The sequence below is a fragment of the Hemicordylus capensis genome, chromosome 17 (genome assembly GCF_027244095.1).
Source record: "Hemicordylus capensis ecotype Gifberg chromosome 17, rHemCap1.1.pri, whole genome shotgun sequence".
In the NCBI taxonomy this organism is placed as follows: domain Eukaryota; kingdom Metazoa; phylum Chordata; class Lepidosauria; order Squamata; family Cordylidae; genus Hemicordylus; species Hemicordylus capensis.
The window spans coordinates 3,489,992-3,516,704 of record NC_069673.1 but is presented as its reverse complement, the minus strand read 5'-3'; the positions used below and the strand labels follow the sequence as shown (position 1 = coordinate 3,516,704).

The window sequence follows — 26,713 nt, the reverse complement described above, 5'->3', positions numbered from 1 at the left end:
AGTTCCCTCCCTGGCAGCATCTCCAAGATAGGGCTGAGAGAGAGACTCCTGCCTGCAGCCTGGAGAAGCCGCTGCCAGTCTGGGTAGAAAACCCGGGCTAGATGGACCAAGGGTCTGACTCAGTAGATGGCAGCTTCCTATGTGCCTATGTTCAATATAAGAGGCGACTGAATGATCAAACTACTTCTATTTATTTATTTGATTTATATACTGCCCTTCCAAAAATGGCTCAGGGCAGCTCTTTCTGAGGCAGATGCAGCAGAAATCCCTGCCCCCAGCAGAGGCTTTCTGTTGTCTCTGTGCTACTCCATAAAGGGGCCAAGCTTTGCTGGTCGTTCTTACTCTTAAAAGTAAACCGAGGGGAGATATGATAGAATTCCCCAAAGATCTAAGGGACTCGAAGAAGGCAAATACCTGTTCTTTGTGGCTCTGAAGGGGAGGAGTTGGTCCAACAGGTTCAAGTTACAGGAAGGCAGATTTTGGTTAAACATTATGAAAATCATATTCATTCATTCATTCATTCATTCTTCTATTTATTTAATTAACCTGGAAGATGCTAAAGAGTGGCAAGTGGCGGTGAACCAGAGGCCAAAGATTTTAGGTTGGGATGGAGCTTCTCAGGACGTGACAGTTCCACGCTAGGGATCATTAGGAAAGGGATTGAAAATAAACCTGCTAATATTATAATACCCTTCTACAAAACTATGGTGCGGCCACACCTGGAGTACTGTGTGCAGTTCTGGTCACCATACCTTAAGAAGGACATTGGAGAGCTGGAGAAGGTGCAGAAGAGGGCAGCCAAGATGATCAGGGGCCTGGAGCACCTTCCTGATGAGGCCAGGTGACAACACCTGGGGCTTTGGAACAACTGGAAATTGGCTCAGCTCCCAAACCCGGGTAGAATACAGTTTTTGATGGTGCGATTGGCCAAGTAAAGTGCATGCGCTCCCTCCTGAAATAAGAGCATCTCCTTCTCCGTTTGCTTTTCGAAGGACTCTGAAGACGTACCTGTTTTCCCAGGCCTTCAACCGAGATGCGATTTTTAAATTTTAGTGTGTTTTTATCTATCTATTTTTAAATCTTTGAATGAATTTTAAATGTGTTATAGTTTATGTTTTAATTCTGTACACCGCCTAGAGAGTTTTATACTAGGTGGCATATTAATTAATTAATTAATTAATTAATTAATTGCATGAATGAATGAATGAATAATATATAAAGTTAATAATCTCCACCATAGCCCAAAGGTTTGGGTAAAGAGTGCAGCCTTAAGCTGCCTATGAGAAGCCATGAAAGACGTCTCCACACCCAGGGTGGGGTGGGGGGCAACAACTGAGAAGGTCCTGCCCCATGTGGGGGGGGGCAATCCGGAAATAGCAACAGCGCCCCCATGTGGCTGAGACTCATGAGAAAGCTGGACCCTGAAGGTTAAGAACAGAAGAACAGCCCTGCTGGATCAGGCCCAAGGAAGCCCATCTAGTCCAGCATCCTGCTTCACACAGTAGCCCACCAGATGCCTCTGGGAAGCCCACAGCCAAGAAGGCAGGCCCTCTCTCCTGCTGTTGCTCCCCTGCAACTGGTACTCAGAGGCATCATGCCTCGGAGGCTGGAGGTGGCCTATAGCCCTCCGACTAGTAGCCCTTGATAGACCTCTCCTCCACCAAGTTGTCCAAACCCTTCTTAAAGCCATCCAAACTAGTAGCCAACACCACATCTTGTGGCAGAGAATTCCACAAGTTGATTATGCGTTGTGTGAAAAAGTACTTCCGTTTGTTAGACCTAAATTTCTTGGCAACTAATTTCATGGGATGACCCCTGGTTCTAGTGTTATGTGTGTGAGAGAGAAATTTCTCTATCCACATTCTCCGCACCATGCATAATTTTATAGACCTCTGTCTCCACGCAGTCGTCTTTTTTCTAAACACAATAACCCCAGGTGTTGTAGTCTTGCCTCATAAGGAAGGTGCTCTAGGCCCCTGATCATCTTGGTTGGCCTCTTCTGTGCCTTTTCCAGTTCAACAATGTCCTTTTTAAGATGTGGTGACCGGAATTGTACGCAGTACTCCAGGTGTGGCCACACCATCATTTTGTATAAGGGTATTATAATATTAGCAGCGTGGTGTCGTGGTTAGAGTGCTGGACTAGGACCGGGGAGACCCGAGTTCAAATCCCCATTCAGCCAGGATACTAGCTGGGTGACTCTGGGCCAGTCACTTCTCTCTCAGCCTAGCCTACTTCACAGGGTTGTTGTGAAAGAGAAACTCAAGTGTGTAGTGCACCGCTCTGGGCTCCTTGGAGGAAGAGCAGGATATAAATGTAATAATAATAATAATAATAATAATAATTTTCAATCCCTTTCCTAATGATCCCTAGCATGGAATTGGCCTTTTTCACAGCTGCCATGCAATGAGTCGACACATTCAACGACCCCAAGATCTCTCTCCTGGTCAGTCACTGACATCTCAGACCCCATCAGCCTATACTTGAAGTTGGGGCTTTCCTCCCAATGTGTATCACTTTACACTTGCCAACACTGAAGGTTCTATGGGGTGGGGCCTTGCTATCTACCTACCTACCTATCATATTTCTTTACCACCTGACATGTGCATCCCTTATGTACATAAGTGAAAATACAATATAAAAATAGGATAAAATGATTAAAACAATTACAATATGAAATAAATTAACATTAATTAAAAGCCTGAGAAAACAGGTGCATCTTAAGCATAATTTTTAAAAACAGCCAGAGACGGAGAAAATTCTGATTTTATCAGGGAGGGCATTCCCAGAGACCCGGGGCAGCCACAGAAAAGGCCCCAGTCCGAAGCAGACACCCAGCAAGCCGGTGGTAGCCGTAACCGGATCGTAACCATATGCCTTGTTGTGGCCCAATGCTGTCAAAGCATTCAGTCTGGCTGGTTTTCTCATAGTTTCCCACTTTATCCAGAGCCAAATGATGGTGAAGATTCTCTTCCACTGGGATACAGTCCCTCTGATCTCAGGGTCCTCTCTTGACTTGGGATGTCAGGTCCCCACCCACCCATCGAGTTGATGTTGACTCCTGGCGCCCATAGAGCCCTGTGGTTGTCTTTGGTAGAATACAGGAGGGTTTGACCATTGCTGCCTCCCGCACAGTATGAGATTATGCCTTTCAGCATCTTCCTAGATCGCTGCTGCCCGATATAGGTATTTCCCATAGTCTGGGAAACATACCAGCGGGGATTCGAACCGGCAACCTCTGGCTTGCTAGTCAAGTCATTTCCCCACGGCGCCATTAGGTGGCTTCGATATACAGAGACATGTACCAATTTAAGGCAAGCCGTAAGCTTGTGGGTTGGAAAGCACCCGAGATGCGTATCCATTCGAACCAATCCAGTCACTCGCTTTTACTTGTCTGCTGCGCTGTTTGTGTTTCAGTGACTGCAAGTTCCCCGCTGAAATTTGTAAGAACGCTCCACCCCCAGGCTTTATTCTCATAGGCAAGCAATTTGGAGCAAGACTGCAAAAACAGAAAACAGCTTGAGAAAACGTGTTTTTAATTGCAGCATAGTTCCTTTGGCCGAGAACAGCAACGTTTAAATGTTAAACTTAATATGTTTCTTTTCCTTTGGCGAAACAACTCCCACTTCTCTGCAAGGTTCCTGGGTTTCCCCGGGCAGTTCTCTCTGTCCTCAACGGCAGCTATTCTAGAGTGTCCTCGAACTGAGAATTCTCAGATCAGTTTTGCAGGGTTTGGAGTCCAGGCCACTCGCGTATTCAGACTGCAGCATTTCAGCCAGACGGTGCTTGCCCGAGGTCTTTTGGATATGATCAGGCCTGTGAGGGAGGGAAAAGGAAGGGGCAGAGAGAGAAAAGGATTTGAAGGTTTGCAGTCTCCCAATAAGACATGATTGAGTTTTAAAAGCTGCAGTCTTGAGCACACATACTGGGGTTGTGCACAGAAACAGGAGGGGAGGCGGGGAGGGTGGGTGGGACGGAAGGCAGGGGTGAACCGACCTTGCCCCCAGATGATCCATGCTCTTGTATTTGGTGTGCGGCCACACACCCACACGAGCAGCATGGATCTCTGGAGGCCAGGAAAACGAGGCAAGAGGTATGTGCATGCCCTCTCTCCGGCTGTCGCTCCCCTGCAACTGGTATTGAGAGGCATCCTGCCTCTGAGGCTGGAGGTGGCCCACAGCCACCAGACTAGTAGCCACTGATAGACCTGTCCACCATGAATCTGTCTAAGCCCCTTTTAAAGCCATCCAAGCGGGTGGCCATCACCACGTCCCGTGGCAAGGAATTCCACAGATTAATTATGCGCCGTGTGGAAAAGTACTTCCTCTTGTCAGTCCTACTTTCCCCAACATTCAGTTTCATGGGGTGACCCCTGGTTCTAGTGTTGTGAGAGAGGGAGAAAAATTTCTCTCTCTCCACTCCATGCATAATTTTATACACTTTGATCATGTCTCCCTGCAGTTGTCTTTTTTCCTAAACTAAATAGCCCCAGGTGTTGTAGCCTAGCCTCATAAGGAAGGTGCTCCAGGCCCCTGATCATCTTGGTCATCCTCTTCTGCACCTTCTCCAGTTCTACAATATCCTTCTTAAGATACGGTGACCAAAGCTATACGCAGTACTCCAGATGTGGCCGCACCATTGATTTGTATAAGATTTGTATATTCTTATGTGTGAGCACAGTAAGATATCCCCCTCCCTGGCAGCATCTCCAAGATAGGGCTGGGAGAGATCCCTGCCTGCAACCTTGGAGAAGCTGCTGCCAGCCTGGGTAGACAATGCTGAGATGGACCACCAGTCTGACTTGGTATATGGCAGCTCCCTACGTTGCTCTGACCCAAGGTTGGGAACCACGACTGTATGTATGCAACCCAGCTGTTCACAAACAAAGAAAGCATAGCTACAGACACAGTTCATACTTTAACTCTACGGCCATGCTTTAAAAAGGTTCCCCTCTGTCTTGCTACTTTGGAATTCTGAGGCCACCTCCAGCCTCAGAGGCAAGATGCCTCTGAGTTCCAGCTGCAGGGAAGCAACAGCAGGAGATGGAGCAGGCCTTCATCTCTTGCCTGTGGGCTTCCCAGAGGCATCTGGTGGGCCACTGTGCAAAACAGGATGCTGAGTTAGATGGGCCTTCTTGGGCCTGATCTAGCAGGGTTGTTTTTATCAATGGAAGAGGCTGCACCTCCCCCCACCGCCATCTGCAGGGCCTTTCCCAATGGTAGTGCCATTTGGAGCAGATCCTACATTTGACAATGGGTTTTCCAGTGCCGCTAATCTGCTGGACAAATATTTATATCCACGTGCCCAGAAAAGGAACATTCAGCATTTTCTTTTTTAAAAAATCTAGGACAACAGTATTTCCAGAGACCTACAGAGACCTACAGTCACTTCCGCCCAGGCTTTCCTCCCGCCTTGCTCCTGCACGGTCACTTCCACCCAGGCTTTCTTCCCGCCTTGCTCCCGCACGGTCACTTCCGCCCAGGCTTTCCTCCCGCCTTGCTCCTGCACGGTCACTTCCGCCCAGGCTTTCCTCCCACCTTGCTCCCGCACGGTCACTTCCGCCCAGGCTTTCCTCCCGCCTTGCTCCCGCACGGTCACTTCCGCCCAGGTTTTCCTCCTGCCTTGCTTCCACACAGTCACATCTACACAGGTTTTCCTCTTGCTTCCACACAACCAAAAATTGGGAGCCCACACAGCTCCCAAAACTGGGTAGAACACAGTTTTTGATTGTGTGAATGATCTCATTGCATACAAAAAGAAATAGTATCAAGAGGGATGGATAAGCCACACAAACAAACAAAAACAAATCCCAATCATGAGGATTACGAATTTGTTCTCTTTCAACAAAATTCAATTTCTGGGCAATTTCAAGAGTAGCAGAATCAGGTTTTCCCATGTCTGCAGAGATTTTTCCCAAAATCTGCACAGATTTTCAAGTGGAAAATTCATGGCTGGAATCCGAGTCAAAAATTCATCCATATATTCGCTGGCCAGAGAACATCTCTTACTGTAAGGCCACATTCTTACAAAACCCTTAAATATTATAGTGTGTGAAACATGCAAAATACATTGGTAACGGAATCCAAACTTTTGGGCATCATTTCTGATTTCATGTACTTTGCACTTTTCAGACATATTTAAGGGTTTTGTAAACATATGGCCTTAGAGTAGGAGATGTTCTCTTGTCAGTGGGTATAGGAACATAGGAATCTGCCATATACTGAGTCAGACCGTTGGTCTATCTAGCTCAGTATTGTCTTCACAGACCGGCAGCGGCTTCTCCAAGGTTGCAGGCAGGAATCTCTCTCAGCCCTATCTTGGAGATGCTGCCAGGAAGGGAACTGGGAACCTTCTGCTCTTCCCAGAGTGGCTCCATCCCCTCAGGGGAATCTCTTCCAGTGCTCACACTTCTAGTCTCCCTTTCATATGCAACCAGGGCTGGCCCTGCTTAGCAAAGTGGCAACATAGCTGGTTCCGTTACCCTTGGGATTGCATTACTGCCACTACTACTGTAGTGACTAATCTTTAAGAAGTCATCTTTAATTTTTAAGCCAAGAGAGCCTGATGCAATGGATTCTGTGCTGGGAAGAGTCAGAAGAATTAGAATCACGTTGCTCTCGCTCGCTCTCTCCAACGCTGAAGCAGAGAAGCCCAGGAAGAGACAGCTGCCTCGCCATCAATAATTTGCAGCACACAAGGCTTAGAAACTCTCCTTTAAGAATAAAAGCGGAGATGCTTGGGAACTGGAGGGATGCACCAGAGGATTAGAAAACTTGCTCACTTAAGAATTCAAAGGAATCTGACAGAGGTTCGGGATTATGCGATTTGCATAACATGGGAGACCATGCCGTGGCAATGCAATCCCGAGCCCAGGGGTGGAGCAGTTAAGGAGGACCGGGCCTGAGCCAGGAAGAGCTGGGTTCAGATCCCACCTCAGCCACGAAGGTTGCTGGGTGACCTTGGGCTAGCTTTGCTCTACCTTACAGGGCTGTTGGGAGGATAAAATGAGGCGACTCCCACATATGTCAACCTGAGCTCCTCCGAACAGGAAAAGTCTGCAATTGTGACTGAGGTGAAGACTTAGGAACATAGGAAGCTGCCTTTTGCAAGAGTCAGACACTTGATCCATCTCGCCCAGTATTGTCTACCCAGACTGGCAGCGGCTTCTCCAAGGTTGCAGGCAGGAATCTCTCTCAGCCCTATCTTGGAGACGCTGCCAGGGAGGGAACTCGGGACCTTCTGCTCTTCCCAGAGCGGCTCCATCCCCTGAGTGGGGGAATCTCTCGCAGGGCTCACACATCCAGTCTCCCATTCAGATGCAACCAGGGCGGACCCTGCTTAGCTATGGGGACAAGTCATGCTGGCCACCACCAGACCAGCTCTCCTCCCTTTAAATGGAAAGCAGCAGAGGGATGCAAATCAGGAGATCCAAGAGTGGAAGCTGGGACAAAAAAACCATCCCCAGCTTTCCCTCAAGCGGGCGGCCTGCCAAGGGATGCAGGACGCAGGCGGCCCAAGCCCAGCCAAGAAGCCGTTGTGGCCGCGGCGCCGGCTCCTCGGACCCACGGCGCAGCACTGGAGAGGCGGGGGCCATTTGTCAGGGCCGGCTTCGAGACGGATCGCGCCGTCAATCCATCTGACGGCGGCTCCCGACTGCCTGCCCCATCCGGCGGCTGACCGTGCCAGGCGGCAAGGCAAGGAGGCCTCTGCCTCGGCGCGGGCTCTCCACCTGCTTCCCTGCCCGCCGAGGCCAACGAGCCATCTGTGGCCACCGCGGCTCCTGGCAGGAACGTGGGAGGAGGGAAGGGGCAGGGCATCCATCAGAGGAGCTCCTCTCCTCACTGCCACGTCGCTGGTTGGCGCAAGTGAAGATTCAAAAACGGGGCACATCGCATCCGGCCGGAAAGCCAACCCTGACCAGCTCTGGCAGAAGCCAGCCCCAGCAGGCAGCCAGGTGGAGGGGATGCGAACTCACGGATCTCATCTCCTGCCCCTTTACACGGGCGTAAACGCCCCCCATCAAGCGCGACGGAGCTCCCCTGCTGGCCGAGCAAAGAGGCGCCTTCTAGAGCGGCGGTGCTCTTGGCCTTTCGCACTGGGGGAGCAACTGGCCCGATCCGGCCCCAACGCAGCGTCCTTCCCGGGGCCGCTGTCGGCGCCTGCCTTATGCTTCGTAGATTGCGAATGAGATGGCTCCCTGTCGCCAATTGCTCTGCGTAAACCGCTTGGGAAACTGTGGTGGAAAAGCAGTATTACTCTATTTTTTTATTTATTAAATTTATACCCCGTCCAAACTTAAGTCTCTGGGCAGCTTTTCGTACACAGGAAGCTGCCTTATACTGAGTCAGACCCTTGGTCCATCTGGGCCAGTGTCGTCCGCACTGACTGGCAGCGGCTTCTCCAAGGCTTCAAGGCAGGGGTCTTTCCCACCCTGACTCGGAGATGCTGCCGGGGATTGAAGCTGGGACCTTCTGCATGCAAAGCAGATGCTCTCATCACGGAACTAGGGGCCCCATCCTCAGCTACGGCCACATCCCCAGCCAGAATAGCCGGAGGCCACGGGGGATGATGGGTGCTGTAGTCTGACGACGTCTGGGGATCAAAGCCTGAGTGCTGCTGGGCGAGGAAAAGAGGGAGCTGCAGAAGGCCGGCGGGTGTGTCTGTGTCTGGGAAAGAAGAGCTGGGACCTAGTTCAGAAGAATGAGAAGACGACAGGGCCAAAAGGCGGCAGCGGCGGGGAGAGAAAATGGCAAAGAGCAGAGGTATTCCAGGCCAGGAGCTGCCTGGGCAAAGAAGGCTGAAGTTCACAGAGCCTCTAAGGGGCTCACGAACCCCTTTCCTCCTCTTTAACCCCCCCCCCCCGCCCATCATCCCTTTCCTTGATCTTACGCTTGGCCCGACTCGGCTCGCTTCCTCCGAGCCGCCTGCCCGCCTCCGCCCCAGCCAAAATCCCTTCCGCGGGCCGGCCTCCAGCTTTCCCGGCCGCTAATTAAGTGATATTAAGGAGGCTGCAAATGCCACCAGGAAATTGGCAGGCGAAGGGCTCCCGCCGACGGGGAGGCGGCGGCGGCGGCTTTGCAGGGGGAGCGGCAGCTGCAGCTGCGCCTCGGAGGGCCAGGAGGGCGGACGGACGGCCCGGCCCAGTGGCCTCTCTCGCCCCCTCCAGCCGGGCCAGGGAGGAGGCTCAAAAGGCCCGGCTGGAAACCCGCGGGCTGGGGTTCATCTGGCGGACCCCCCGGAAACTCCTCCGTCTCCTGCATTGCCGGGGATCTGGGGGACCAACGTCCGTCCGACACAAAGGCCAGAGAGCTGCCCCGATACGGCGACCCCAAGACAGTCTGCGCCGAGCCTCCCCCTGCCCCGCCCGAACAGCTGAATTCTCTTCTAAATTATGCGAGCATCGCAGAGCTGGGAGAGGAGGAGAAACATCGGAAGCGGCCTTCTACAGAGTCAGGCCCGTGGTCCATCTAGCACAGTATTGCCAGCACTGGCTGGCAGCAGCTCTCCAAGGTTCCAGGCAGGAGGCTTTCCCAGGCCGACCTGGAGATGCTGCCAGGGATTGAATCGGGGGACCTTCTGCATGCAAAGCAGATGCTCTGCCACTGAGCTACATCCCCTCGGGACTGCTGTCTACTGAGGCAGACCCTTTGGCCCATCTAGCTTGGGACTGTCGACACGGACTGGCAGCGTCTCTCCAAGGTTTCAGGCAGGAGTCTTTCCCAGTTGTACCTGGAGATCCTGCCGGGGGGTTGAACCTGGGGCCTTCTGCATTGCAAAGCAGACGTTCTACCACTGAGCTGAAGAGCTGCCAGATGCATTGCAGTGGAGCGAAAGACACCCACAACTGGAGGACCCTGGAGGACCCCAGGGACACGGAGCACATGGAGCAGGGGGGGCGATGAAACTCAAGGGCCGGCGACTCTGCAAGAATCACTGTTCTGGGCTCACTTTCTAAGGGAGAAAATCCGGCTGTAGGCCTTTCCCTGGAAGTGGACCATTCCCGAGGAGCCTCTATTTGGGGGGGAAAAGTAGAGATGTGGGCAGAACATTTCCCATTTCTAAGAATTCGTTGGCCTACAGTCGGACTAGCACTGCGGACGGGAAGGAGTCCACCGTCTAGATCACGGCTGTATGTCTTTTGAGGGGTGGCAATTCTGCTGATCTCACCTTCACAGGAACAGAGGAAGCTGCCTTCTACTGAGTCAGACCCTTGGTCCATCTCGCTCAGTATTGTCTTCACAGACTGGCAGCAGCTTCTCCAAGGTTGCAGGCAGGAGTCTCTCTCTCAGCCCGATCTTGGAGATGCTGCCAGGGAGGGAACTTGGAACCTAGATGCTCTTCCCAGAGCGGCCCCATCCCCTAAAGGGAAGATCTTATAGTGCTTACATGTAGTCTCCCATTCAAATGCAAACCAGGGTGGACCCTGCTTAGCTAAGGGAACAAGTCATGCTTGCTACCACAAGGCCAGGTCTTCACGCACACACGCACACTCACGCTTAGGAACATAGGAAGCTGCCTCATACCGAGTCAGACCCTTGGTTCACCTAGCTCAGGATTGTCTACCCAGACTGGCAGCGGATTCTCTGCGGTTGCAGGCAGGAGTCTCTCTCAGCCCTATTTGGAAATGTCAGGGACAGATCTTGGAGCATGCAGGTGCTCTTCCCAGAGCGGCCCCATCCCCTAAGGGGAATACTTTACAGTGTTCACAGGTAGTCTCCCGTTCAAATGCATACCAGGGTGGACCCTGCTTAGCAAAGGGGACAAGTTGTGCTTGTTACCACAAGACCAGCTCTCCCACCTAAAGGAGAGGCCTCCTTCTGAAGCCTAACGTTGCCACCAAAATATCAAGCCATCAAATCTCTCAGGCCAACTGCTTGGCTACTTGAAAAAAACTGTTGAGAGACAGCATGATCAATTAATGTTTTTGTTTTTACTAAATAAATCAGTCAATAACACCTTTGAACATATTCTTCACTATGAGCCCCGCGGCCGAGGTCATCCGGCGAAGTCTATTTGCAGTTGCCACCCGCTTTTCTGGTGGCCATTCAGGGATGGGTCTTTTCTGTCCCCAACCCCACAACCTGCCCCCCAGCCTTAGGAATGTGCTCCCTGCTGAAATAAGAGCCTCCCCATCTCTGACGGCTTTAAAAAAGACTCTCAAGACAGATTTACTCACCCAAGCTTTTAACTAGATTTGTAGAATGGTGGCTCACTTTTAAACTGTTTTTAATGTTTTGATTCCTCTTATGTTTGTTCTACATGGCCCACACGACGTTTGGGGCAGTATACAAATATACCAAATAAAGAAATAAACAAGCGAAATCAAATCACTATCTATTAGGCTGTCAGGAAAAATGGCATAGTAAAGTTTTTGGAGGGGGGAAATGTTAGGCACGAGAAAAAAATCTGCCTGGGAGATTTCTCCAAAAAGGTTCCAATCCAAAATGTTCAGGGGGGAACCCCTATTTTTGTGTAATGGTGAACTGGAGAGTACTTTCAAATTTTAATTCCAAAGGGGGTGGGAATCACATGTCCCAAGGGCAAATTACAAGACGAAGTGGGGAGATCCATGGTTGGATCTACCAATTTTGTTTGCTTAAAGTTTAAAAAGCGATTGTGGGGTTAGGATCAGGGTTGCACCATTGAGGTATCACTAAATGTCGCTAGGTTTTGTTTGATTGCAAGTAAAACCATGCAACAAATGCCAGCTTCTGCATAGTGAGCTCAGTAGTGAAAGGGGTATGAATTTTACTCTGCATTGTACAGATATCGTTATAATTCTCTCCTGCTTACCTACTTGTTCTTTTTGTTTGGCTCACACGGTCTGCTGGTCTGTGACCGTATCTGTTAGGGAGAACACACACACTGGAACTCGGGTCTTTCTGAGTCCCTAAATCCTTGAGTTTTTCAGTCCAACACAGTGTACCCTCTAACTGGGGTTCCCATCCCAGATGCGGTTGACTACAACTCCCAGCATCGCCAGCGGCAATAGGCTTTGCTTGGGGATCATGGGAGTTGTAGTCAACAGCATCCGGGGATCCCTAAAAGAGGGAACACTGATCCAACATTGCAACTGTTTCTGGCTCACTTTTGATTAGGGCGCACACACACAAACACACACACACACACACACACAGAGGCTATTCCCACGATCATGCGCTCTGTTGACCTCATTTGGTTGCTCATGTGTCACCATGGCGCACGGCGACACACGAGTAGACCCCCGACTGGGAGGCTGCAAGCAGCCTCCAGGGCTCGGGGGTCTCTCGAGGATGCTCTGCACGCTCGTACGGGGCATCCGGGACCTTTCCAGGGGTCACGTGGTCCCCATTCCCCGCCGCCCCATTCCCCGCTCTCCCCACAGACCACATCGGGGTGCTTCGCAGCAACCGTGTGAAGCGCCTCACCCCCCCCCCAGTGCCCTGGCCCTCATCGGCCGCTGTGGCTGTGGATGATGGGAACCGTAGTCCAACAACTGGATGTTGAGAACCCCGATCCTAATCTAACCCAGAGGCTCTCGGCTAGTTCCAGAAGTTTGGGGAAATGCTGCTCCAACTGCAACCCAGCTGTAATTGGGCGGGGAAGAGGAACAAGGACCCCCCCCACACCACCACCACCACCACCAAAAAGCAAAAAATAAAAATAATAATAAAAGGAGCCCCTTAACAGAGTAACAACATCTCAGGAACAGAGGGATGCATTGTCGCCGGCTGCTGTAATCCGGTGACACACTGGTGTCAGCCGTCACCCTGTTCCCTGCTGGGCCAGCGAGACATCAAAGGTTGCCCCAAACCATCTTACATGCTCTTTATCGGCTAATCAGGCTATTCTTTGGGAAAGAAAGCCCGGCTAAATCCCCCGCTCGCTGGGGCATTCGGCTCCTGCTGCCCATCTGCTGGCGAGGGTCAGCCGAAGCAGCCGGCAGTGAAAAACACAGCCCTTCCCTGGTGGATTCCCAATGCGGGCACAATGCTGCCCCCCCCCACTCCCTCGGCTTTTCTTTAATTTTGTCTCTTGCCTGGGCTGAGCGAAAGATGTCAGAGGCCTGCAAAGCGCGAGGTGGATTAAGGAGGCTTTAATTGCAGGGCTGATACTGGCCGGGCGGAGTTTGCAACAAGCCCAAAAGAAGGGTGGGGGGAAATGCCCCCCCCCAGGAAAGAAAGAAAGAAAGAAAGAAAGAAAGAAAGAAAGAAAGAAAGAAAGAAAGAAAGAAAGAAAGAAAGAAAGAAAATTTCCAAGAGAACAGAGAATTAGATTTGTTTTTAATGACCACGTTTCCTCCCTTTATCCTGCCTTTCTTCAAACTGAAGTTACCCGTTTTTACCTGAACAGAAGACGGCCCTGAATTTAAGACGCCCCCCCCTTAAAAAAACAGGGGTTAAATATGGGTTATATTCATTATCCAAAAGGAAGAAGATGCTAAATCTAAGGCGACACCACCACTACCACTATCCCAGTTTCTAACATCAAAGAACTTGGAAAAAACTAGTCTTGGATTTAGGTAAATACAGTAAGGCAACTGGCAAACACGAAAGTATTAACTGATTGATTGACTGATTGATTGATCAGTTGATTGATCAATCACATTGATTGATTGATTGATTGACCCTTCTAAAAATGGCGGTATATAAATAATTGTAGACCGTCCTTCTAAAAAAAGGAGATATATAAAAATTAAAAGCATGATTACATAAAACGCAGTCTACAACTGTGTTCGACCACAACTCCCATGACCCCCAAGCAAAAGCGATTGCAGCGGGGGATTCTGGGAGTTGTAGTCTACAACAGCTGGGAACCGGCGTTCGATTTTTAAAGCGGTCCTTTGAAGGCCTGGGAAAGCCTCCCGGGTCAACAGGAATGAGGAGAGGCAAAGGTATTTGAGGGCTTTCAGTCTAAAAAAGAGGCTGCACAGAGTGGGAACGGGAAGAGGTTTATAACACGGTGGAAAGGGGACATTTTTTCTCCGTCTCTCCGGATACTAGGGAGAGTTTGGGGTCAGCTGGAGGGGCAGCAGATTCAGGAGAGAAAAGAAAGTCCTTTTTGACCCCATGCGTAAGTAGCTTATGGAATTTGCTGCCCCAAGATGAGGTGACGGCCACTAGCTTAGATGGTTTTTGAAAAAGGAAAAGGGGGAAAGGATTCGATGCGCTCACAGGGGATAGGTCTATCAGTGGCAGCAGATGGAGCCTCCATGCTTAATGGCAGCAACCTCCAAACATTCTGGGAAGAAGCAACGGCAAAGGTCACAGAAGCCTGGAGCGTTAGGAGTTGGAAGGGGACCCTTGAGTTCCCCAGCACTGCGCAGGGAAATCACCTTCAGCCTCATCAGGCTGACCTCTGTTGGAAGCAGAACAGTTAGCTAGACAGACCTGCTTGGTGTGACACAGCAAGGCAGTTCCTAAGTGTTTAACTTGTTGCTTCAATGGGACCAAAAGAAAAAAGAAAAAAGGTTTCCTTTTCCTTGAGAGGGTCTTCACGAATGTCCCCTCAACACAGGGATTCCCAGATGTTGTTGACTACAACTCCCATAATCCCCAAGCAAAGGCTCTTGCAGCTGGGGATGCTGGGAGTTGTAGTCAACAGCATGTGGGAATCCCCGTTAGAGGGAACACAGGTCTTTGCCTTGTTTCTAGACCCTCACAGACATTATTTTCCGGGGGGGGGCCTTAAGATGAAAGAGGCAGGCAGGCTCATGTGGGGAAAAGAAATGCCCAAAATGCGCTGCAGCAGAGAATCCCCAGATGCTGTTGGACTACAACACCCATCATCCCCTGCCACAGTGGCGGCTGCTGCAGGCAGAGGCGTATCTAGGGAAAATAGTGCCTAGGGCAAGCACTGAAATTGCGCCCCCTGTCCAAACATCTGACACCCATCTGATTCTCTGTACATAGTGCCAAACTGAATATGTGTACAGTGACTTATATTATATTATTTTTTTTAAAAAAAATTAAATTTATTTATTTATTTTTAAAAAAAATTAAAAAAAAATACCTGTAGCCCCTTCGGGGGGCTTCCTAAAGGCTGTGGGGGGGTGTCTGCAAAGGTTTCCCCTCCCCTCTCTGGCCTCGCAGGGACTATTTCAGCATGTGCGGTGGCCATTGTTTTTTTGTTTTTTGTTTTAATTTTTAAATGGCCACTGAAAACAAAATGGTGACTGCGCATGCTCAAATGGCCTCTGCGAGGCCTGGCATGGCCTAGGGCCTCACAGAGGCCATTTGAGCATGCGCGGTGGCCATTTTGTTTTCAGCAGCCATTTTAATTTTTTTTTTTTTGAAAAATGGCGCCCCCCTTTAAGTGGCGCCCGGGGCACGTGCCCTGCCTGCCCTACCCTAGATACGCCCCTGGCTGCAGGGGGTGATGGGTGCCATAGTCCAACAACATCTAGGCACCCATGCTTGAGAACTGCTGTGCCAGAGCCAAGCTCTTTAGGGACGGACAGGTTTAAGCGGCCACCTCAGATTAGGCCGGCCGCGAATCAGAAGCTGCGTCATGCTACCTTTTCGGTTTCCGGCTCTTCCGCTGATTTGGGAGAGCGGAGGCGCTGAGGTTGCTGGGGGCGTCTCGGAGACCAAAGCTCTTTGCCACGTGGCCCAGATGGAGCGAGCGAACGTGGAAGACGTGCTTGAGGCTGGCGGGGTAGGCGGCGTACGACCGAATGAAGGACTGCAGAGCTGAAAAACAAGAAAAGGAGGAGACATGTTGGGGTTTTCCTTGAACTGAAGACCAGAATGGCTTTCCTCACCTCCTGGCCTTTCCCTTTGGACACCCCCTTGGCAAAGTTTGACCTCCAGCTCAGCTCCAAAACAAAGACGCCACAGCCGATACCCTGACTAAAAAAAGCACTTGCAGAATTTATTTGTTTTTACATTTCTATCCCGACTGTCAACAATCAAGGATCCAGCAGTCAAGAAATACGCTGCAGACTAGCACTTGGTAGGGTTACAATGAAGGCCTTGGAAAGGATATTGAGATGCCATGTTGTGTCTACACCTACAAAGATTAGAATCGTCCAGACAATGGTTTTTCCCACGACACTCTATGGATGTGAAAGCTGGACCTTGAAGAAGCAAGATAGAAAAAGTATTGACGCTTTTGAACTTGGGTGCTGGAGAAGACTTTTGAGGAGACCATGGACAGCCAGGAGAACAAACCAATGGATCCTAGAACAACTCAATCCAGAATTTTCACTCGAGGCACAAATGGCCAGGCTCAAACTATCAGACTTTGGACTCATTATGCGAAGATCCTTGAGAAGTCCATAATGCTTGAGAAGCATCCCTTGAGAAGTCCATAATGCTGGGAAAAGTTGAAGGCAAGAGAAGAAGACGACGACCAGAAGCCAGGTGGATGGACTCGATGACAACAGCCATGAAGGCACCACTGAGAGACCTTCAAGGCCAAGTTGAAGGCAGATCATCCTGGAGAGAATCTATCTACACTATGTGGTTGTTAAGAGTTGACACTGACTTGACAGCACACACTCACTCACTCACTCCTGCTCTTCCTCCAAGGAATCCCAAGCTGTGTGTGTGGTTATGTTCACCCTCACAACAACCCTACGAGGTAGGACAGGCCGAGAGAGAAGTGACTGGCCCAGAGGCACCAGTGAGTTTCACATCCGAATGGGAATTCGAAGCTGGTTCTCCCTGGTCCTAGTCCAACGCTCTAACCACTGGAGCTTTGCTGCACGGTCGCACTTGCGCTATAGTGATTTGATGACATCCCTCCGCTTTGGGGGAGTTGTCCCCTGCTAACTGAGCCAAGAAGCACCTTTTTAAAGTGGCGATTCTCTTTATTGAGCAGAGGGAGAGTAACTGGCCTTCTCCATCCCCAGCAAGGAATCCCCCCAGTGGTTGTTGCTGGGATTTCTCTTACGTTTCTTTTTTCAGACTGTAAACCCCTTGGGGGACAGGGAGCCAATTTCTTTATTTATATCTATGTAAACCGCTTTGGGGTCTTTTGTTTAAAAGCAGTATGTACATATTTGTCATATTTGTACTTGCACGAGATTTGTTCGGAACAGTTACCTGGCCACCCAAGTTGGCACGGCCCCAGTAATCTGAATGCTCATCTATTTGCATACGAGATATATTTGCATGCTACAGCACTCGGGACTTTATAGTCTGGAAAAGAGGCAACTACGGGGGAACATGGTAGAGGTTTATAAAATTCTGGACATGTGGAATTCTCTGCCACAAGATGTGGTGACAGCCAACAACCTGAATGGCTTTAAGAGGGGTTTGGATAACTTCACGGAGGAGAAGTCCAGCAACGGCTACTAGTCGGAGGGCTATAGGCCACCTCCAGCCTCAGAGGCAGGATGCCTCTGAGTACCAGTTGGAGTAACAGCAGGAGAGAGGGCATGCCTGTAGGCTTCCAGTGGCATCTGGTGGGCCACTGTGGGAAACAGGATGCTGGACTAGATGGGCCTCCTTGGGCCTAATCCAGCAGGGCTCTTCTTATCAGTAGAGAGCATATATATAGAGAGAGAGAAGTTCTCCTCCTCTTGCATAACACTAGAACCAGGGGTCACCCCATGAAACGGATAGCCAAGAAATTTAGGACCGAAAAAAAGGAAGTACTTTTTCCACACAACGTATAACCCACAAACTATGGCATCCTCGGCCACGGGATGTGGTGATGGCCACCAGCCTGGATGGCTTTAAAAGGGTCACACAAATTCACGGAGCAGCCACGCTTCAGAGGACTATAGGCTACCTCCAGGATGGGGAGAGGTCCGGTCTTCTCTGCTCCACCACAGCCCAGAGGCTCCTTCCAGAGGAAGGATGCTTCTGAATCCCAGCTGCAGGGGAGCAACAGCAGGAGAGAGGGCCTGCCTTCACCTCTTGCCTGTGGGCTTCCCAGAGACACCTGGTGGGCCACTCTGGGAAACAGGATGCTGGACTAGATAGGCCGATTCTGGACAGGGATTCTTACGGCATGGAGGCTCATCCACACCCCTGCGATGCTGCTCTGGACCGCTCCCTCGCTGATCACCTTGGCCTCATTGCAGGCTGACTTCCGCCCCACCAAGCCTCCCCCGCCTGCGTCAAAATCCGAACCCACCCCCCAGCCCCTTTTGCCCTTCCTTGCTGAGCCACTAGACCGGCACGTTTGCCCACAGCTTACGGCTAATCTCTCAGCGGTGGCAGGAGATTGGGGTTTAGGAACAGTAATAAAAGTGTCATTTTAGCGAGATCAGTTCCTGGAAGGACCCTGGGAATCCATCAAAGCTCTGTTTGCCAAGCAAAGCGAGCTCCATTTCCCAATCAATGAGGGAGGAACGGAGGAACGTGATTCTCAACCCCTCTTCTCATTTCACAGCATCAATTTTTTAGAGATTCGTCTGGAGGTGGGGAATGGGGTGTGTGTGCGGAATTCGAAGGGACCAACCTTTCCGAAGGTAATGTTTGGTATTTTGAGATGCTCGGTCACGTCTTTCGGTCCAACTTTTCATCACACAGGGAGCTCTCAGACACACACTCCAGCCACACACTCTGGCAGGGCGGAGAGCACAGGAATGTGCCAGGCTGGTCGAAGCATCTCCTCCCCCGTCCTGCCTCCAAGGTCCCTAGTCCTCATTGATCACACATACTGCTTAATCAGGCTTTTAATCTGTAGCTTTGGCGTTTTCTTTTTAAGTTTTAGTGTTTTTAGAAATCTATCTTTTAAATTGGTTTAGTTACGTTCATGTTTTTTGTATTGTTGTCATGTTTAAAATGGTAAATGGCCCGGGGATTTTATATGGGGTGGTTTTATTTAATTTATTTATTTACATTTATGTCCCACCCTTCCTCCAAGGAGCCCAGAGCGGTGTACTACATACTTGAGTTTCTCCTCACAACCACCCTGTGAAGTAGGTTAGGCGGAGAGAGAAGTGACTGGCCCAGAGTCACTCAGCTAGTCTCATGGCTGAAGGGGGATTTGAACTCGGGTCTCCCGGTCCTAGTCCAGCACTCTAACCACTACACTACGCTAGCTCCATTGATATAGAGATGTTCTACATAAATAGACAGACGTGTTGAGCGATGGGCGGCTGGTTCGTATGTGCCAATTTGATTATCGCAAGGGTAGTTTTGCTCATTCATGGGTTTTCCCGTTAGGAAAACCGCTTTACCCCTAACTAAATTGGTATCTTTATTTTTTATTTATTTTATTCCATGCCGCCCTTGGTCTGAAGACCCCGGGGTGGTTAATAGCAAGATAAAAATTCAATTAAAAACATAAACACAGATCAAATACAGCGAAAAGTGTTCAAAGGGTGTAGGACTGCTCACTGGCCAAAAGCCTGGATAAAAAGGGTCAATCTTCAGATTCCTCCGAAAGGCTGGGCGAGAGGGAGCCGTGCAGATCTCAGCCACAAGTGAGTTCCACAGCCTGGGGGCAACCCCCGAGGAGGCCCTGTCCCACGTGCTCGACAAACGGGCCTCAGTAGGGGTTGGCACGTAGCGCAGAACCCTCCCAGCCGATCTCGTCAGGTGGGCAGATTCAGCTGGGAGCAGGCAGTCCCTAAGGTATCCGGGGCCCAATCCATTGAGGGCTGTATACAGCACCTGGAGCAGACTCCATGCAAACTGAGAAGCCGTGTGCGGTCTGCTCCAGGAGGTTCAAACCCACTCTCAGGCTGCTTCTCAACCGGCACAGCCTGTGTGCTTCTCAACTGGTGCACAGAGAGCCAGCTAAGGAACCTTAACCCTCTTTTTTGTATTATTATTATTGTTGTTGTTGTTATTATTATTATTATTATTATTATTATTATTTACATTTATATATTACTGCTACGAATATGTATATTTGTACTCTTCAACAAAATATGTATATTCGTACTCTTCAACAAAATTCTCAAAGCAGTTATTTATTATTATTTATTATTGTTATTATTATTATTTCGATTTCTATACCGCCCTTCCAAAAATGGCTCAGGGCTGTTTACACAGAGAAATAATAAATAAATAAGATGGCTCCCTGTCCCCAAAGGGCTCTCAATCTAAAAAGAAATACAAGTTAGACACCAGCAACAGTCACTGGAGGTGCTGTGCTGGGGGTGGAGAGGGCCAGTTACTCTCCCCCTGCTCAATAAAGAGAATCACCATGGTAAAAGGTGCCTCTTTGCCCAGTTAGCAGGGCTTTACATAGAGAAGTTAATAATTCATAAATAAAATGGTCCACTGTCCCCAAAGGGCTCACAGGCTTAAAAAGAGACAAAAGGTAGACCCCAGCAACAGCCACCGGAGGGATGCTGTGCTGGGGATGGATAGGGCCTGCTGCTCTCCCCCTGCTAAATGTAAGAGCATCACCACTTTAAAAGGTGTCTCTTTGCTCAGTTAGCAAGGGTTATTAGGTCTAGTACGCGAATATTGTGGCTTCAGTGGTCATGGAATTTCCCGCAAATGTGATCCCCTGTATACGACTTTCCAACAAAGATGTCCTTAAGTTTATTTTTTGTTGTCAAATCTCTGGGCGGTTTACAGTAAAAACCTAAAATCATGTCAAACAAATTAAAATAACCGCATAGCAAAACGGGAAATGACTTGACTAGCATGCTGTCCAGGGCCTCCACAAACCCTCTTTCGTCTGTCCCAGGTGGTGTGGTCATGCAGTAACACTGGCCGGCACGGCACCGGGAAATGTTTCTGCAAATGCCTATCTGCCTAAATTTTTTAGAAAAATCTTTAAAGACACATTTTTTCCACCCAGGCTTTTAATTAAATACCAGTTTAATAGTTTTGACCTTGTTTTAAAATACGATTTTAAGGTTTTAAATTGTTGTAATGTTTTAACTTTTTGCTGTCTTTTCTTTGAACCAATGTTTCAGTTTCTTTGTTGTCATTTATCTGGTTTAACTAATGTTTTAACTCTTCTGTTTTTGTTGTAAACCGCCCAGAGACGTATGTTTCGGGCAGTAGAAAAATATGTTCAAACAAACAAACAAAGAAGCCCGTTTTATAGCCCGATGTTCTTGTGAGTTCACAGTTGCTGTTTGTGTCCTCAAGAAGCCATGTGTTAAAAATACTGTGTATGTGTCACCGTGTGTGTGTGTGTGTGTGTGTGTGTGTGTGTAGGAGAATGATGCTTAACTTGCGGAGGTGGGGGTGGGCGCACCAAAGGCCTTTAGGTTCAGGCTCCAAAATTACCTAGACGCAGCTCTGGTGACCTAAGCTATGGCCCGTCCCCATCACCCATGCCAGGGGTTGTGGGACTACAACTCCCATCATCCCCCCGCCACAATGGCCAAAGGCCACATTAAAGGAGCAACATGTCAGTGCTGTAAGAAGGAGCAGCCTTGTGCTAAGAACAGAAGAACAGCCCTGCTGGATCAGGGCAAGGACTATCTAGTCCAGCATCCTGTTTCCCACAGTGGCCCACCAGATGCCTCTGGGGAGCCCCCAGGCAAAGAGGTGAGGACCTGACCTCGCTCCTGCTGTTGCTCCCCTGAGAAGAGTCTTGTCTGCTGCTTCTGAGAAGATTGGAGCCATTCCAGAGATTCAAGCAGATTCAGGAAAGACATGAGGAGGACATCCCTGGCTGGAAGAGCTGTTTGACAGCGGAACAGCCTGCCTCATGCAATGGTGGGGTCTCTTCACTGGAGGCTTTCAAAGAGAGGCTCGGGGGCCATCTCCCAGGGATGCTGAAGCAGATTCCTGTGCGGAGCAGGGGGGGTTGGACCAGATCAGTGATTCTCAACGTTGGGTCCCCAGATGTTGTTGGACTTCCAACCCCATAATCCCCAACCAAAGGACACTGGGGCTGGGGATTATGGGAGCTGGAGTCCAATAACGTCTAGGGACCCAACGTTGAGAATCCCTGGACTAGATGACCTCAAAGGTCCCTTCCAACACTTAACCCTCTAGGATTCTGCTGGGAAGGAAATGGGTCGTGTTCGCTACATTCCAACCAAGGATGCTGGATCCAGAGCAGGGTGATGAAAGCACCAGCCACAGCCCCATTCTCTTCAGAAATAAATCCCACTGGAGCCACTGGGACTCTTTCTCGAGTTCAGAGCAGAGAATTCTGTTCCTGCCCGCCCAGCCGTTCCTGCCCAGTGGTTTTTGAACAACAAACCCATCCTTTCGGAAGGAGCACTGAGACTGAAAGAGCAGCCTTGAGGTTAGCTGGTCTGGTGGTAGTGGGCAAAAACTGCCCACTTTGCTCAGCAGGGTCTGCCCTGGTTTGCATGTGAATTGGAGACTACATGTGTGAGCACCGGAAGAGATTCCCCTTAAGGGAGAAGGTCATAGCTCAGTGGAAGAGCATCGGTATGTCTGCATGCAGAAGGCCCCAGGTTCAATACCTGGCAGCATCTCCAGGTAGGGCTGGGAGAGACTCCTGCCTGCAACCTTGGAGAAGCCGCTGCCAGTCTGTGAAGACGATACTGAGCTAGATAGACCAAGGGTCTGACTCAGGATATGGCCGCTTCCTCTGTTCCACGTAAGAAGAGGATCCTGAGGTCAGAGGGATTGCAGCTCAGTGGAAGAGCGTTTGCTTTGTATATGAAAGGTCCTAGGTTCAATCCCTGGCAGCATCTCAAAGTAAGCACATAAGAACAGCCCTGCTGGATCAGGCCCAAGGAGGCTCATCTAGTCCACCACCCTGTTTCACACAGTGACCCACCTGATGCCCCCGAGAAACCCACAGGCAGATGGTGAATAGGGCTGGGAGAGACTCCTGCCTGACACCTTGGAGAGCCGCTGCCAGTCAGAGCTGGCAGTACTGAGCTAGATGGACCAAGGGTCTGACTCAGTAGACGGCAGCTCCCTATGTTCTAAGATGTGGTTGGAAAACCACAATTTCAAATCAAAAAGTCCCCAAATGTTTCAAGTCTTTCAAACCAACTTTAAAAACAAGCAAAAAGAAAGAAAGGTCCAAGTTTGAAGGACAGTCAGTCGCAGTCGAGAAAAAGCAGCACCTATGATCCAACATTGGTTATTAACGCTGACGAGGTCAAAAAATGGAAGAGGAGGGCGGAGGGAGGTCAGGGGAGAGAGAAAGCGAAGACGCCACGGTGTCTTTGGCGCCCGTTTCTGTTTGATTTTCTGCCATCAGAGCAGAAGCCAGCTGCTGCGTTAATTATTCACCATTCCTGGCTCGGGCCGAGGAGGCAAAGCCGGGCGGTTTATGGAAGGCAGCCGGCACTGGCGGTTCTGCATATGCGGAGAGGAGAATATGGAGCGAGGGAGAGATGAGGCGCCTCGTGCGGAACACAAATGGGAAAAACACAGAGAGGCGGCATTTGGATGTTCGGCGCAAAACACGGGCGGCTGTTTCCCGGACGCAGCCGCCGGGAGCCGTTGACGCATGCAGACCCTGGCACAGGCACAGAAGATCACATCTGCCTTCATGAATGTCTCAAATTGCATCACACAGAAAGACCAATATGGGTTTGGTCGACACGCTTAGGAACACAGGGTGCTGTCTTGAACCGAGTCTGACCCTTGCTCCAGCTAGCTCAGGGTTGTCTACACAGACCGGCAGCAGCGGTTTCCCCAAGGTTGCAGGCAGGAGTCCCTCTCTCAGCCCCGTCTTGGAGATGCTGCCAGGGAGGGAACGTGGGACCTAGATGCTCTTCCCAGTGCGGCCCCATCCTCTGAGGGGAGTATCTTACAGAGCAAACATATAGTCTCCCACTCAAATGCAAACCAGGGCTGGTCCTGCTTAGCAGAGGGGACGATTCATGCTGGCTACCACAAGGCCAGCTCTCCTCCCTGACCATTTGTGCCATTTTCTAATGCAGGGGAACACAGCAGAAAGGACTCTGCCAACCAGCGTGCTGGATTTTCTTCTCAGCGCTCCTCTTCTCAGTGACCCTGCGTTTCACTGAATTTGCGGGTAAGGTGGGGTTGCCTCAGTCCTCTGAGCTGTAGAAACACAGTGCCCTGGTTGAGCCAGCACAGTGGAATAGTGCTTAGAGTGCTGGGCTAGGACCAGGGAGGCTTGAGTTCAAATCCCCCTTCAGCCATGAAACTTAGCTTTCAGCCTAACCTACCTCACAGGGTTGTGGTGCGGATAAACTGCTCGGGGCTCCTTGGAGGAGCGATGTAAACTGGTTTTGGGCAGCCGGCAGCCATGTTTACCATAGAGTTTGGTGGACGCTTGCGTTGATTAAGTCCCTGCCCTTTATTACACACTGCCTGTTGCTACTACCAACTGGCTGGTTTAATGAGGTCCTCGGATCGGCCCCGCTGGGGTCAGACACGGCCCTGGCGGGGCGCCGAGAAGACGGTCGAACTTGACTATCTAGAGGAATTAAAAGTCCTAACAAGGTTACGACTACTACCGATTGCATGGTTTAGTGAGGTCCTCGGATTGGCCCTGCCGGAGCGCCGAAAAGACGGTCGAACTTGACTATCTAGAGGAAGTGAAAGTCCTAACAAGGTTACGACTACTACCGATTGCATGGTTTAGTGAGGTCCTCGGATTGGCCCTGCCGGAGCGCCGAGAAAACGGTCGAACTTGACTATCTAGAGGAATTAAAAGTCCTAACAAGGTTACAACTACTACCGATTGCATGGTTTAGTGAGGTCCTCGGATTGGCCCTGCCGGAGCGCCGAGAAGACGGTCGAACTTGACTATCTAGAGGAATTAAAAGTCCTAACAAGGTTACGACTACTACTGATTGCATGGTTTAGTGAGGTCCTCGGATTGGCCCTGCCGGAGCGCTGAAAAGACAGTCGAACTTGACTATCTAGAGGAATTAAAAGTCCTAACAAGGTTACGACTACTACCGATTGCATGGTTTAGTGAGGTCCTCGGATTGGCCCTGCCGGAGCGCCGAGAAGACGGTCGAACTTGACTATCTAGAGGAATTAAAAGTCCTAACAAGGTTACGACTACTACTGATTGCATGGTTTAGTGAGGTCCTCGGATTAGCCCTGCCGGAGCGCCGAGAAGACGGTCGAACTTGACTATCTAGAGGAATTAAAAGTCCTAACAAGGTTACGACTACTACCGATTGCATGGTTTAGTGAGGTCCTCGGATTGGCCCTGCCGGAGCGCCGAAAAGACGGTCGAACTTGACTATCTAGAGGAATTAAAAGTCCTAACAAGGTTACGACTACTACCGATTGCATGGTTTAGTGAGGTCCTCGGATTGGCCCTGCCGGAGCGCCGAGAAGACGGTCGAACTTGACTATCTAGAGGAATTAAAAGTCCTAACAAGGTTACGACTACTACCGATTGCATGGTTTAGTGAGGTCCTCGGATTGGCCCTGCCGGAGCGCCGAAAAGACGGTCGAACTTGACTATCTAGAGGAATTAAAAGTCCTAACAAGGTTACGACTACTACCGATTGCATGGTTTAGTGAGGTCCTCGGATTGGCCCTGCCGGAGCGCCGAGAAGACGGTCGAACTTGACTATCTAGAGGAATTAAAAGTCCTAACAAGGTTACGACTACTACCGATTGCATGGTTTAGTGAGGTCCTCGGATTGGCCCTGCCGGAGCGCCGAAAAGACGGTCGAACTTGACTATCTAGAGGAATTAAAAGTCCTAACAAGGTTACGACTACTACCGATTGCATGGTTTAGTGAGGTCCTCGGATTGGCCCTGCCGGAGCGCCGAAAAGACGGTCGAACTTGACTATCTAGAGGAATTAAAAGTCCTAACAAGGTTACGACTACTACCGATTGCATGGTTTAGTGAGGTCCTCGGATTGGCCCTGCCGGAGCGCCGAGAAGACGGTCGAACTTGACTATCTAGAGGAAGTGAAAGTCCTAACAAGGTTACGACTGAGTGGAACTGCTGCAATACTGAGGGCTGTCTCTTGGCTGCTTGCACTGAGCATTCTGGGATATGGGGGGGCCCCTACTCCCGTTTTCAGCAACGGAAAAGACTGCTGCGGCGTTCATGTGGGCTCATGAGCTGCAGAGCCCAAAGGAGGCTCTGGGCATCTGGAGTAGGAGGTAAGAATGTGTCTTCCCTCCAGCCCACTCCCATATGGTCGTGAGAACGAGCTGAAAGATTTCCCTTAACCAAAGGAAGGGAACTGACTCCAAGGAGGGGAGGGGAAGGCACAAACATTATGCCGTACAAGGGTACAGATGTCTGTACAGATTAGTGTATCCAGGTACATTCATTCACACAAACACTTGTATGGGTGTACAAATGTTTGTGTGAATGAGTATACCTGGGTTCATTTTAAAAGTGAACCCAGATACAAGCCCTTCAAATGCATGGTACAGACAGGAAGTGCATTTCTGCACCTGCATTCAGCATAACATGTGAACGACTGTACCCGTGTACAGATCTGTACCTGTGTAACTGTACACTCTTTGTACGAGCGTTGAACATAATGTGTGAATGGGCTTTTAGTCCTGAGGTAGGTTCCTGATATTGATATTGAGGTAGGTTCCTGGTTAAGAGAGCGGCAAATTGGTCTCAGGCTTTTCCACTGGCGATGCCTACCTTGAAAGATTCCCCTCCCTCGTTATTTCAACTAGAAGCCGCTGCCAGTCTGGGTAGACAATACTGAGCTAGATAGATCAATGGTCTGACTCAGTATATGGCAGCTTCCTATGTTCTAAGTTTCTGCAGCTTAAGAGAAGTGATTCTGACCTTTTTTGGCCCAGCGGACCATTTCCGGGTTGGAGTGCACGTGGTTTTCGAATTCGGTCTGCATGACAGTGGCTCTTCGGCGCACCTCCTGAGGATCCGTGCCACAGGACTTCTGCAGCAGAGAGGAGGGAAGGGGAGGATTAGAAGAGGGGGAGGACTGCGAA

General features: G+C 50.1%; 1 protein-coding gene across 4 annotated transcripts in view; it reads right to left on the bottom strand.

Annotated features, from left to right (window-relative positions):
- Positions 1-3,519: 3,519 nt before the first annotated feature.
- The window catches only part of DDX31 (DEAD-box helicase 31), an 88,149-nt gene continuing 64,955 nt past the window's right edge, over positions 3,520-26,713 (bottom strand). For 2 of the 4 annotated variants that reach the window (XM_053282622.1, XM_053282621.1), the window contains exons 18-20: positions 26,550-26,661; positions 15,497-15,671; positions 3,520-3,816 (exon numbers count right to left, since the gene is read on the bottom strand). In XM_053282622.1, coding sequence (XP_053138597.1) covers positions 3,687-3,816; positions 15,497-15,671; positions 26,550-26,661 — 417 coding nt within the window. In that variant the 3' untranslated portion in view covers positions 3,520-3,686. The remainder of the gene's footprint in view (positions 3,817-15,496; positions 15,672-26,549; positions 26,662-26,713) is intronic. The other 2 variants (XM_053282624.1, XM_053282623.1) reach the window with 2 other exon arrangements.